The 13,091-nt window shown below is 39.8% G+C and overlaps 1 protein-coding gene across 4 annotated transcripts; it reads right to left on the bottom strand.

Moving 5' to 3' along the window:
- Window positions 1-577: 577 nt before the first annotated feature.
- adad2 (adenosine deaminase domain containing 2) lies at window positions 578-11,620 on the bottom strand. 4 transcript variants are annotated; one of them, XM_015961297.3, is made up of 12 exons: window positions 11,506-11,604; window positions 10,825-10,887; window positions 10,409-10,565; window positions 9,942-10,086; window positions 8,598-8,727; window positions 7,578-7,706; window positions 7,355-7,505; window positions 6,983-7,153; window positions 6,598-6,803; window positions 6,232-6,466; window positions 955-1,087; window positions 578-846 (listed from the first exon to the last, which is right to left on the bottom strand). In XM_015961297.3, exons 3-12 carry the CDS (start codon window positions 10,549-10,551, stop codon window positions 736-738), a joined length of 1,554 nt encoding a protein of 517 aa, XP_015816783.3. In that variant the 5' UTR covers window positions 10,552-10,565; window positions 10,825-10,887; window positions 11,506-11,604; the 3' UTR covers window positions 578-735. The 4 variants fall into 4 exon arrangements, with proteins under 4 accessions (XP_015816783.3, XP_015816787.3, XP_015816786.3 ...); XM_015961301.3 differs by having other exon boundaries at window positions 10,789-10,851; window positions 11,506-11,597; XM_015961300.3 differs by having other exon boundaries at window positions 10,825-10,851; window positions 11,506-11,597.
- Window positions 11,621-13,091: the final 1,471 nt, after the last annotated feature.

The raw sequence follows: 13,091 nt of genomic DNA, 5'->3' as shown, positions 1-13,091 counted from the left end.
CTTGTGGTTGTGAGAGCCGTCCTGTTCCTGTAAAATCTGGCGCCTTTGATATGATCAGCATATGACGACTTAGTCATCCTGCCAAACCCTGCGGCTCACTTAAGATTTCACACATATTGTGTGTTTTCAAGCTAATGCTGTGAGGGGTCAATTTACAAAATGTTCTGTAATATATTACCAACATTTTTTTAAATTGTGTCTAAACAAATCTGCAAATGGCAGCATGATGTTTGAAGTACTAACAAGGTCATTTCTGCTGGCTACTCTGAAATCTCTGATACACATATTCTGCTTATGTGTTGATGTTTGCAGTTCATAAAATGATTTACATGTGGGAAAAGGATGCTAGATCATCTTAGTAAGCAGAAATGTTGGTTTAAACAGCCTTCTGTGTTGCAAGCTAAAAATGAGTGGCGAATAAGTACCATTCCTGCTGAATGAACATCCTGTCCGAGTACAGCCATGGAAATAAAAAGGGAGCAGGGTGAGTGATAATATGTATAGATGATAGTTCCCGTTTTCATGCTTAAACCATTTAAAATCAAGTTTTTCCACTCAAAACTCAATCAAATGGACATTTTCAGCAGTAGTCTTGTTTATTTTCTCCAACACAAACCCAAACATCAAACGGCATGCATTAAACAAAACGATACTTTAAAAAAATAACATGCAAACAGCATTAAAGAACAGGAGATGAAAGCTCAAAAGGAACTTTTGGAGAACTTGAGTGAGCATTCAAACGTTGAAGCAATCCACCAGTTTTTTAGAGTTCCAGGGTCCTGCTTGAAGTTTCAGAAACCGCTGCCTGACCTGGTCTTTGACCATCTGGTACTCGGTGGCTTCCATCTGGGATAAAAACAACAAAAGCATTCATAACACCATGTAACTGAACAAGGCAAAGCAAACAGTCAACACCAACAATGATTTACTTTTCTAATTAAATCATCTGCACACCTTGGCACTGAGGTAGGTAGGAAGATCACACAAGTAGCCGCGCTGACCCATTGTTGCTACTTGCCGGAAGTAAGTGTAGAGGGCTCTTTTGCAAAGTCTGCTTGAGAAGCCGGGCCCACTCACAAATGGTGAGCTGGGGGACAACATAAAAAAGAATGAGTGTTATTTTGTTTTGACAGTGTTACTTCATATATTTGTTGCAAAATAAAGTTTGCATCCCTAAAGATATAAAAGAAATGTTGTTAGAAATCTGATCAATCAGGTAAAAGGCACACTTTGTAACATTTTCATTTTTTAAAATCATTTTCTTGAGCCAGTATGTGCTAAAATTACCCTTTACAGGGTTAATGAAATGTCACTCAGACCTCCACTGCCCTTTGTGAGAATACCACACTTGCAACTTCCGAGTGCCAGTCCCGTCCCTGTTGGACTTAGTAAAAGTGGAGCCGAGATGCTGACGCTGCTGTCTGGTTCTAGCACTTTCCTGCATGTTTTAGAACACAGCTGATTTGTTTGATTTAGTGATGAATCACTCCTGTAGACATTAATGAAGACTGGGGAGAAGTTTCAGCAGTTAAAGTGTTAAAAGACAAACGCACAGCAAGGAGATAAGCTTCACTTCTGATTCTACTAGTAGACACGAGCAGGTGCTACAAGCAAGCCAAGACCTAGTATTCCTTTTAAGTGACAGTGTGTATTTTTCCTGGAGATAGGGGGCAGTAGGTACCTAAATCATTGCAAGCAAGCAGTATTCTTGTGTTGGAGTAAAACCTTACTAACAGATGCCTATTAGGGCCAAAAAGCCCTGGGGAGTGAAAACTTCAGCAAAATGACAAGCACACCACACCTCCTTTCATCGCTGGCAACGAGTGAAGAGGTAAATGTGTAAAACACTGCTTATGAATGGAGAAAGTTTTGTAATTGTTACAAATCAGTAAACGCATTTTGTTCTCATGGGCTCCCATAGAAGGAAACATGGCATTGAACATGGCATCCCCCCAGAGACTTAGGGTGTGTCCACGGGCAGGACGCTTGTGAGGACGCATTTTGAGGTCGATGATGTCATAGCGCAACGAGGAGTACTGTACGAATTCCAAGAATACTCATTCTCACGTCCTAAAATGCGTTCTTGCTCCACCCACATTTCGAGGATGGGTCTGGTGTATCCTCACAGAACAAGGCCATCCCAGCATGCTTTGCGCGCCAGCTGTGGATTTTTAACAGGAAGGGAAAATGGGGAGAGCAAAGTTTTAAACGTAAGTTTGTTTAAAAACTAGCAGTAGAAAACTAAAAAGCTTAAAGTGGTTCTGTTTATAGACATTTTTCGCTTGTATATTTGTTTTTTAAATTACATTTTAGGCAGAAATCAGCTGGAACAAGCTTGTATCGCGGGTCCCGTAGTTATTCCCGTTTGTGTGTGTGTGTGTAGCGATTTAAGCTTGTCATTTGTTTTAGGGACAAGAGTTATTTTTATTAAGCTTAGAGGTGAAGAGTGAAGCTGTTTACATGTGACTACAGAAGTTCTTCGTGTGTTCTGCTGTGAAAAGTACAGTTTTGCATTCACACAGTTAACATGTTTTAAAGAACAATTAAAATTGTGTGTGTGTGTTTCCTTAGCAAATTAAGCTTCTTATCATTTATTTAAGGACAACAGAACAAAGAAGCTTTTTATTAAGGTTAGAGGAGAAGAGTGAAGCTGCTTACACGTTACTACTGAAGTTCATCATGTGTTCTGTAAAAAGTACAGTTTTACATTCAGGGGTTTACACAGTTGACACATTAAGAACAAATAAAAATAGGTTGTGTGAATAATATAATTTTTATTTTCTCACGTGGATAAAAGTAGAAATGTGTTTATTGCCTTTTTGCCACCTTCTCTCTCTGAATTTCTCTGTTTAGGACTGCGGGTGTCCAGTGCCAGGAGAGGCTTTACCCTGGTGGTCCTCCTGGGAGAAAGGCCTTCTGCTGTTATGTTAATGTTATTTAGTTGTTTGATATTTGAACACATTTATTAAAACAAATAACTAAATGATAACTCATTTTGATCATTCATTTAATCATCAGTTTTATTATTTGCAGATATTTTTGAACATATTACATTAACAGAAAATTAAGATGGTAAGGAGACAAGATTATTTATAAAACGTGACAATTATTTACAGACCAAAACAAATATGGACCAGTTATGAACGGTTAAAGCAGAATTAACTTGAGTTACTGTTTTCCTGGAGCATTTATTTAAACTGAGTAAACAGGAAGTCTTAAGTGTAGCTGGATCTGCTGCAGGAGGATCCCAGATGTGGATGGAGGCTGGAACAGTCCCCTCGCTGAACGTTTCTGGTCAGAGGATGGATCATCATACAGGACGGTCTGCAGTGAGAGGTTTGGGATGCTTCCTCTCACTGTCCACTCCATCGTCCATCTACAGCGACTGCTGGGCTGGCTCAGACGACGGCTGTTACATCTCTAAGACGTATTCAGAAATATGAAATGAGGAGATGGTTTATGGATCCACTACTATAACAATTGTGACTTCAGCAAATAAAAACAATGTTGTTTTTAATAGAGGTTCCTACATAAATGACTTGCCTGTTAACAGTAGGGGTGGTTTGCTGGTACCTCCTCCAGGACAAAACACCGCTGACCTCCTCCACACACATCTTCCTCAGGCTCATCCTCCAGTGTTTGTCCAAGCCCACAACTTCACCAGCACAGAGGCAGATGTGCTGAATAGTGCATACTGACTTGTAATAGATAAAAAAGTTTTTTTTTAATAGAAAAATGTAAAACAACCCTATAACTTACAGTGCATTGGTTCTGTTCTGTTTAAAAGAAAAGCAGCAGGGAATAGTTAAATAAAAACTACAGAGAATTTACATTTTTAAGACAGATCTAATCATTATTAGGCCTAGGTTTAAAATACAAATGCACATTGAAAACACTTAAAAAACAGGCCTTTTGGTTAGTTTTCATGAACAAAAAGCCTGTATTTTTTACACCCACTTGATGCAAAATAAGAAGTTCTAAGGTTTAATTAACATTAGAAAAAATCCTACTGCATTCAACTTTTATAATGCATTTTGTTTAAATGAATTACCTACATGTTAATACTCTGTAGAAATGTATTGTGTACATTTAACCACAGTTCATTCTGTAGCTTAACATACATGAAACGATCTAAAGTTAACATGAAAAGTCCTGAAAGCTTGTAGAATAAACAAAGTTTACCTGGAAACGGTTGTGAACAAACACCGCTGATGGAGGTAAAGCTGCTGTAGCTCCTAAATATTCCTGCTCGATTTTCGCTAGCTTTAGCATTATTCCTTTGCGTGTTAGCTGCTGCCACGGCTGTGGCCACCGTAGAGGTGAAGGCTAGACCGTCCAAATTCAGAGCCGCTGGTTTCCGATTTTAGAGGTCGAGCAAGGACCGGACCTAGCTGGACCGGTAAGGACCCATCCTCACAAGCATCCTGCCCCTAGATTCGGACACACCCGTAGACCTGCTCCCATGGATTTTTGAGTGGATTTTGATGTTATATGTTAAAAAAGCTGCCAATAATTTTTAACAACTGGGCATCATTTCATTCATTTTCAGCAACATTTTGATGGATATTTCCAGAGATTGATGATAAAACTACACACTGTCTCTTTAAGTGTTAGGCTGGCAAGCCATCCTATATGTGAATATATAGCCTGACCACGGTCCATTGACGGCTCTCATTCGTGGGGCGGGATCTACAGTTGTCTTTCAAACGTCTCCACATGCTATTAGGAACAAACGCGACATACTCAATGTTACGGATGCCAGTCAACAAAGCAGTCCACCATACTCCTTCAAAGAAGACGCAAATATATAATTTTTCTAAACATAAGTACCTCTGTCTGCTTTAGACTCAAGAAAAAACCCATCAAAATAGTCAAACATTGATGCCAAAGCTTTTTAAACAAGCTGTCCCCATCTCTTTGTTTTATCAGTAACATTTCTCTGACCAACAGAGCGCTGTGATTGGCCCACCAAACCAATAGAGCGCTGTGATTGGCCCACCAAACCAATAGAGCGCTGTGATTGGCCCACCAAACCAATAGCGCTGGATATGAAACATGTTTCAGCATAACCTTCCTTCCAAAATGACTGAAACATTAAGACTCTTTTGGGATTATCTCACTGTTACATTCCCACTATAATCTTACATAATGCACTTTAATAAACTTATCAGCCATATCATTAAAGGCTTTGACTTATGTAGGCATAATACAACATTTAACAACAAGGATCATTTCATCGCTGGAAAAAAAAGAAGCCATAATTGCATTCTGATGAAAGCAGAGGTGACATCGCCTCTCCTCCATTCATTTTCAATGAGACATGCGCGACAAAGCGATCATCGCGGGCGGGTCTCCCTCCTACTAAGCGAAACGTGAAAAACGTGCGTGTGAAATTTTGTGCTCGTGCACGTGTCGTGCACAGGCGACCCAGCAACGCGATCCCAGAAAGCTGAAATATTTTCAACTTTTCATCGCTGTCGCTCGGACGAGGCCCAATCAACGGAGGTTTCATTCACTGACCAATGAGCGGACAGGATGCTCCGTACATCTCCGAGCAAACATGAAGGAGAAGTTGATTATTATTGTGTTTTATATAGTAAAATCAGAAGTAAGATTTCACATAACTCTAGCAGCACCTTGTGAAACATCATATCTACCACTTAATTAACTCTGAACCGCTTAAATAACCTTAATTCCCTCCAACCTGACACAGCCAAACAAAACAACAGAAGTTTCAATTTCGCCATGGAACAGAACGCATAGATGGCTTTGCCGCTGCCATGGGTCGCCTCCCGTGTGTCAGGTAATAAAAGCGACGGATTTCGCTGATCGCAGTTGTTTGTCGCCTCCCGTGTGTCGAGCCCTTTAGAACTTTAAAAGTCAGAGTTAAGGTTGCAGGAGAAGAATTAAAGCCGACACCAACACTGTAAGTAATGAGTAGAGGAGACAAATCTGTCCAGCACTCCAGCTAGTGGATACCAACTGTTGTCTGCATTTCCAAATAAAAACCATGGCAGGAGCCCCAGGCCATACAAGGGCTGTCAAACACGCGGCCACACGGGACAGCGTCAACACTTCTACATCAGAGAGAGAAGCAGCAGGCAGGAACAGCACATCTTCTGGGTCATATCATTTATTCCACCATCTTGTTCAACTAGTTAAGAAAATAAAATAACAAAACATGACTGGTTGTAAAAATAAATAAATAAATGAATGAAAAGGAGACCTTACCCCTCAACAATGATGCCTTGGCTGCTGTCCAACACTTCAATGTCCTCATCTCCAAGACACCAGTTGATGGTGGGATGGTCATGCACTGGGGAGTTTATGGCAGGTGTGATGGGGTCACCGCTGAGAAAGATGATGTCATGCTTCTTGTAAGTCGGAGGAAGAGTATCTTCCCATCCATCAACTAGTCGATTGTTGGTGAAATCAGACACTTCTGTGCTTAAAGACACGTGGCCTCCTAAAATTGAATTATATGAAATGACCAAATCTCTGTCACATGTTCATGTCGGTTATCAAAGTGTAAAAGTACAGAAAAGCAGTCTTTTAATCCATCTATTACCAAGTAACACAGAAAAATATCCACTTTACCCAACACTATGCTGGTGATGTAAAGGGGCTGAATGAAGTGGGTCAGTAAGGCCCCCTGAACCCCTGTAAGAGCCCAGCAACACAGCTTGTCACTGCCAGACATGCAGCAGACTCTGGCCCCCCACAAGCTCGGCTCGAGGTGAGCCACGGGGACGAGCTGGCCTTTGACGTTATACCGCAGCGGGGTTGGAGTTCCTGCTGAAGCCCTAAATGGGAAATTATAGCATAAATTAGTCAAAAATGTGTTAAAAGGACAAAAATATTCCCTCTGAATGGGCCAAACACAGCCTATAAGTCTGAATTTATTTTTAAATCTAGGTTACACCGATACATTTTACACGCAAAATACAAAGTCCAAATGACAAAGACGGTTAAACAGCTTTACTTGATGTGAGAGATCCTAGCTGCTCCCTCGGGGCACTGATTGGTGTAGAGATGCAGGCTGACTTTGGGTCTGAGCTGCAGCTGGTGGCCGTCTGCAGCTCTCTCAAAAATACACTCGTCCTTGGCCTTTGGATCAGCCTCAGAGAACAGCAAAAGCTGCTTGTACAGAAACCTGAACACAAGCCAGTGCAAAAAAATAAAGAAAATAAACATTCTCCGTAGTCGTTTCAGTCAAACACACACCCACTGAGCCAGTCTGCCATCATTATTGACCGCTTTCCTCTCCAGCCCTTCAGAAATTCAACCCTCAACGATGAGCATTCTTGAGATTTGGATGAGATGGTTATTCATTCACTAAAGGAGCATTTCATACCTCAGGAGAGCCCTTCTTGCGATGACGATGGCATGGCAGTCGTGAACCATCATCCCATTGTAGCGGAGCCATGCATCACAGCTTGAATGGCCGGCTCCCACCGCCACAACCCTGTAATGCTCGTGTGGATGACCCGCTGAATCCATCAGTTCTGTAAGAAAAGGAAAACAACTTAATAAGGAAACAATTAGGATGAAAGCGTAAAGATGTGTGGGAGGCTTACCCATCACCAGAACGAAGACGGCCAGGTGGCTTTTACAGCCGTGAAGATCAGGATACGCCTCCAGCAGACTGTCAAACGTCACGCTGCTTATAGCCGCCATGTGCTCCTTGTGCCAGTTGGTTTGCCAAACTGAAAAATAAACTAAAACTAAGATCTTTCCATATGATCTACAACCACTTAGTTTACTTTGTGTTTTTCAGGTAAAGGAAACATCAGGCGTGTAACATACATGTATTTGTACTTTTCAGTTGTTACAGACAAGTTCCCACAGGGACGTGTAACTGTGTTGCACATGCTAGCCGTTAGCCAGAAAACACGAGCACCCTTCAAAGACGTCCAACTTCAGAGTGTTTCCTGCTGCCAAGCAACGGCGCCATCACAAATTAAAACTAAACCTAATGGTGACACGAGCTGCATCTGTCCCCTGATTAAACGGAGACCATGTGGACAAATGAATATTTCTAGTAAAATACATAAAAAGGTGGTTTTCTAGATTTACTAAAATATCTGTCTCTGCTTATTTGATTGGTAGTTTTTGCTTTTTATCAGACTCCAAATGTAATCATTTGGCACATTCCTAATTCTTAATTTGTAAGAATGTAATTGGCAATATTAGCATTAGCATCCCTAAGGGGTTTTCCATGTATATTAGCATTGTGCTAACCACTAGCAGCAAATTGTAGCCTTTGCAATTAGAAAATCTTTTTGTCACATTGCAATTTAATTGCATATGCAATTAATGGTTTAGCCCTAATTTAAATGTCATTAAAGCTGTACTCGTTGGCATAAAATGACTTTTTCCACACACACTGTTCAACCATTGTATCAAAAGTAAACCAAACCGGGATTATAGGCATACCGTTACTCCCTTAGCAAGTAACCAACATGTTGCACTATTTTCTGCAGCTACTGCATGTGTAACCCTTTTGTTTCGTGTGGTTTTACATTAGCCAAGAGCAGTTCCCACAGGTCACACAGGCACTTGAGATTTTATGGTTTTACTTCTACGCAGCTCAGTACCTTCAGTCTTGGCCTTTTCCTCTGCATGGAAGTCCTTGATCTGATCTTCATCTGAGAGTATGCTCTCAGGAGGTGACATACCACAGAGAGAGAAGGTGGCAATATCATCGTCATCACTAGTCTCTTCATCCTGAGAGAAACAAACACACTCAGGACTAAAGGTTGGTTTATGCCTGACGCGTCCGCGAGGTCCGCACGGCTCCGCGTGGAAAAGTTGCATCATTTTAACAACCACGCCCCTCCACCGCGCCTCCGCACGGCCCAAAATTTCTGCAACGCGCACCTAGGAAATTTTCTAACCACGCGGACGGTCGGACGTGGAAAAACATGGCGGACCGGCAAGAAATAGTATGGCAGAGGTTCGTAAATACAGACATTTGTATGATTCAGCTCTCAAAGATCACCGTGATCAACATGTTGTTAATAATTCTTGGAGAGAAATAGCTCGCACTGTCGGAAAAGACAAGGACGCTGTTAAACATGCTGGAATGCCATGTGGTAAACAGTAATTTTTACTTCTACTATGGTGTAGTGTTGGATGCATGCCGTAGAGCTCCATGCTGCCCCCTACAGTTTGGGAGAATATTGGCTCACCGCAGAGACAAGCCGCATGAACCATAAACACTGCGAGTTGTGAAGCGCGTTCCAGCCGCGAGCCGCATCACCAAGCGGAAAGTAAATGCGTCAAGCATAAACCAAGCTTAAGTCTGTAGTCCTTCACCTCCTTATCTGGAGTTACCTGCTGCCATGTCAAAACAACACAGACCGTTAAAAAGGATGAAATGGTTCCTGGTTGCTATGGTTACCATGGTAGTGTTTCCTATAGACAGTAATATAGTTCTTTTATTAATTAACTATTAGAATAAAATTTGTATTGATCGGCAAAGTATCTTGGATGCAAAAACCCAGCACTAAAAATGCACTGAGGATCTGTGAGCTTTGATTCCTGTCAGTAAAACTGTGAGGGTTTAAATCTCTAAGAAAACTTTTATTCGAATAAAGATAATTAAAAATAACAATAAATTTAGACAGCTGGAGAACCCAGTAACGTTACTATTATTTATGCAGTAACACCACTAAGGATATGCTGAGTACACCCAAGTCATTGAGGTTTTCTAGCATGGTTTAAAAAACAAACTTCATCCATTTTTTGTCCAGTTTTGAACAATCTGACCCTTTAAGCAGACCAAAAACATAAAAGGAAGTTTTTATTCCTGGTGAATCTCATCAGTGCCGACAGCGACATTAAATATTTAGAGGAAAAAATACAAAAACGCATTAAAAACACAGCCTTCAATAAAAGAAAGCAACTCCTCTGTGACCTTGGTGTTATTTATTATTTACCTCACATTCCACCAGCACATCTGCAGAATCATGTTTATCTTCTTGGTTAATGATGTCAGACGTCTCACTTCCTGGTCTCTCACTGCCCCCACAAAGTGAAGATTCTTGTGCACGGTCATTTTGTGTAGCAGTACAAGTCTCTGGTCTAAAGAGGAGCAAACGGAAAAAATTAGAGCAGCGAAAGAGGCTCAAGAGCGACACGTATGAGGATCGTAGCAAACCATAAACACTTTATTGCTGTTGACTAAAATAAAAACCCCTTTAACTCTAGACATCTGAGATTAGGACAACACCTCTCGAAAGGAGATTTCTTTTACAAACATTAGTGTTCAGTAAAATTTTTAACTCATAAATGCACTGTAAAGCATTTATGAAATATGGTTCTCTTGACCATGAAAAGCACAGAAAAAGTTAAATTTCAAAGGTCAACAACAATCTGGTGAAAACAAATGCATGCACACCAATACCTCTGCTCTGTAGCGCTGCCACACACTGCTGCGTCATCTGCCTGAGGACCTTCAGGATGGTGAAGGTCTAAATTCTGCTCACGGTCAGGACTTAGATACTTAAATACAGCAGCACCTCTTCTTAAACTGTATCTAAATGCCATCCTGATCAAATAACCTGCATACAAGTGAATGAGTTTAGTGTGGAGTTACACTTTTTGACAACCAGAACAACTTATTACTCAGCTTCATAGAGATGGCATTAAAGGAATCAGAGTTTAAAAAGCCAGGATGTTTACAGATGTGAATTTAAAACATATCAGTTTCATTTTAGATTATTATTCTTTGTGGGGTTCCATTTACAGCAGACAGTAAATCATGAACACAGAAAACAAACTCACATTAGTTAACACTTAAATGTTATTTATTGGGCTCACCGACAACTTAGTCCAAGGTTTTATTCACTAGGGCAGAAAAAGACCTATCACATTTCTAATCATCTGCAAAGACAAAGAAAATCTTCCACATACGCTTTATAGTCAATAAATTTATAAGACATGATAAAAAACACACTACTGACTTTTAAAAACAGTTAATCAGGAAAACAATTGGCTAAATTTTAGTAAATTAATATTTATGTATATCTATTTATTGTATGCAAAACTGACACCCACACTTTTATCTAGAAAATGTGACTAATTTGTTATGTAAGGAAGCTAAAATTGGAAATCAAACCATAAATCTTCAGAGAAAAACAATTAATAAAGGTTTTAAACAGTATGTGGTTAGTTTAGCTACAGCAACAAAAACAAACCAGAATTTAGTTAGCTAGTGCTACAAAAGTGTTAGTATCATGCTAAATTGTTAGACAAACCTAACTATAATTCTAAACTGTTAAGTTTTTTGCGTTCGTGAAGTGAACATTATTTTTATTGGCCGTTTAATTTGTTTTCTCAAAGCTGAATTCATTAGGCTAGTCCCTTAGGCTAGCTAACCTAACATGCTAAGCTAAGTCACGTTTGTATGTTTTCACGGAGGTGACGCCTCTTCCTCAACTTATAAAACACATAAAGGATATTTTCGTAGCACGTTCCCTAACAGGTAAAATAAAACATTACCTTAACACAGTAAAGGTTCCTCTACACCCCAGTCGCGAGATGCAACCGGGCGAAACGCCAAAGCACGTGGGGCGTTACGTCCTGTTGTCATGTTGCCAGATCTGGAGTTTCCCGCACAACTGGGTGGCTTTTTGTAGGCGATTTCACTGTAAACTTTACTTTGGGCGGTTTTAAAATGACCTTAATTAAAACATATGAACCAAAAAATTTCTCATTATTAGTTAACTGCAATGCAATGGACCTTTCTCAAAACACTGATTGGCAAATGTCATCTTCCAGCCAGGGTGCAAGGCAAGACTCACTTGCATCCAATTTCTCCCCCTGAAAAATCTTTATTAGGGGTTCAAACGTTCCAAAATTTAAATTAAAAAATGGTGTTGTGGCGGCATGCAACATCCTGCATGAGTCGAAAGATTGGTGTGAAAACCTTGACAATCTGGCAACTCATGCATGGTCAAGATGGCGATTTTTGTCAAGTGGAGAACGGGAATAATGTTAAACGTATTTAAACTAATAATTCACATTTTTAGAATGAGCTTGTACTGTGAGTACCTAAACTTTTAAAAGTTATTTTCTTTAAATAAGTTAAAATGTCCTCCTGAAACTATGTTTTTATTTATTTTTAAAATCGAACTTTATTAACAATAAAAACAACAATTTACAGCATCCATAGGGAATACAGCATCTAGTATGGGATGTCAGATTATGTCAAAATATTCTGGTAAATCGACATTGGAACATGTAAAGAAAATCAAAACTATAAAGAAATAATACAGGGTTTAATCCTCATAATGTAAGGCCGTCATATACGTAACATGATAATTTACAAAGGCAGGAGCCTGTCAACAGAGTTCCTCCTTAAACGTAGCTGCTGGGACTTCCTGTTATTGAATATTGTTGGACACACGTGAAAAAAAAATCTGCTGTCCCAGTTCAATCTGATCATTCTAAACTGCTTCCTGTAGCAGGATAATTCAGATAAATGCTCCAAAGTCAGACCTTCATCTATCTTGTTCTGCGTTTGCACTTGGACATCATGTATGACTGCATCATTCCCCATAAAAGCAATGCAATAACATTTACATAGGCGTTTAGTAAAGTTAAACAAAACAAAACAAACCAAGAATAAAAATACATCACCCAATACATAAAAGCACAAGGGTGAAATCACTCAAAATGTGCAAGGTGAAATCAGAAATGTCCACAGTGAGTAAGCACGACAAAGTCTAATCTTTATTTACATAGTTTTTTGTTTGTTTTGTTTGGGGAAGCCTTCGTGTTAATGGAACTGGTATTGAATTTGGAAAAAGGAAACTCAGATGTCATGTTTTATGTATGAAAACAGTAAATAAGTAAATATCTACAGAAAGGTTTTATTTCTATAAATTTTAAATTTCTAGATACACACACACACACACACACACACACACACACACACACACACACACACACACACACACACACACACACAAGTGTGTAACTATGTGTTGTCTTTGTCATCATTATGTAAATTAAAATTGTTTTCATTCCCATGGACTCCAGAGAAAGCTTCTTTTGTGTTTTTAGCCAAATGGGGAGTTTTCTCA

The sequence above is a fragment of the Nothobranchius furzeri genome, chromosome 10 (assembly GCF_043380555.1).
Source record: "Nothobranchius furzeri strain GRZ-AD chromosome 10, NfurGRZ-RIMD1, whole genome shotgun sequence".
NCBI classification, from domain to species: domain Eukaryota; kingdom Metazoa; phylum Chordata; class Actinopteri; order Cyprinodontiformes; family Nothobranchiidae; genus Nothobranchius; species Nothobranchius furzeri.
Note: the sequence above shows the minus strand (reverse complement) of the source record. Positions and strands in the feature narration are given on the sequence as shown.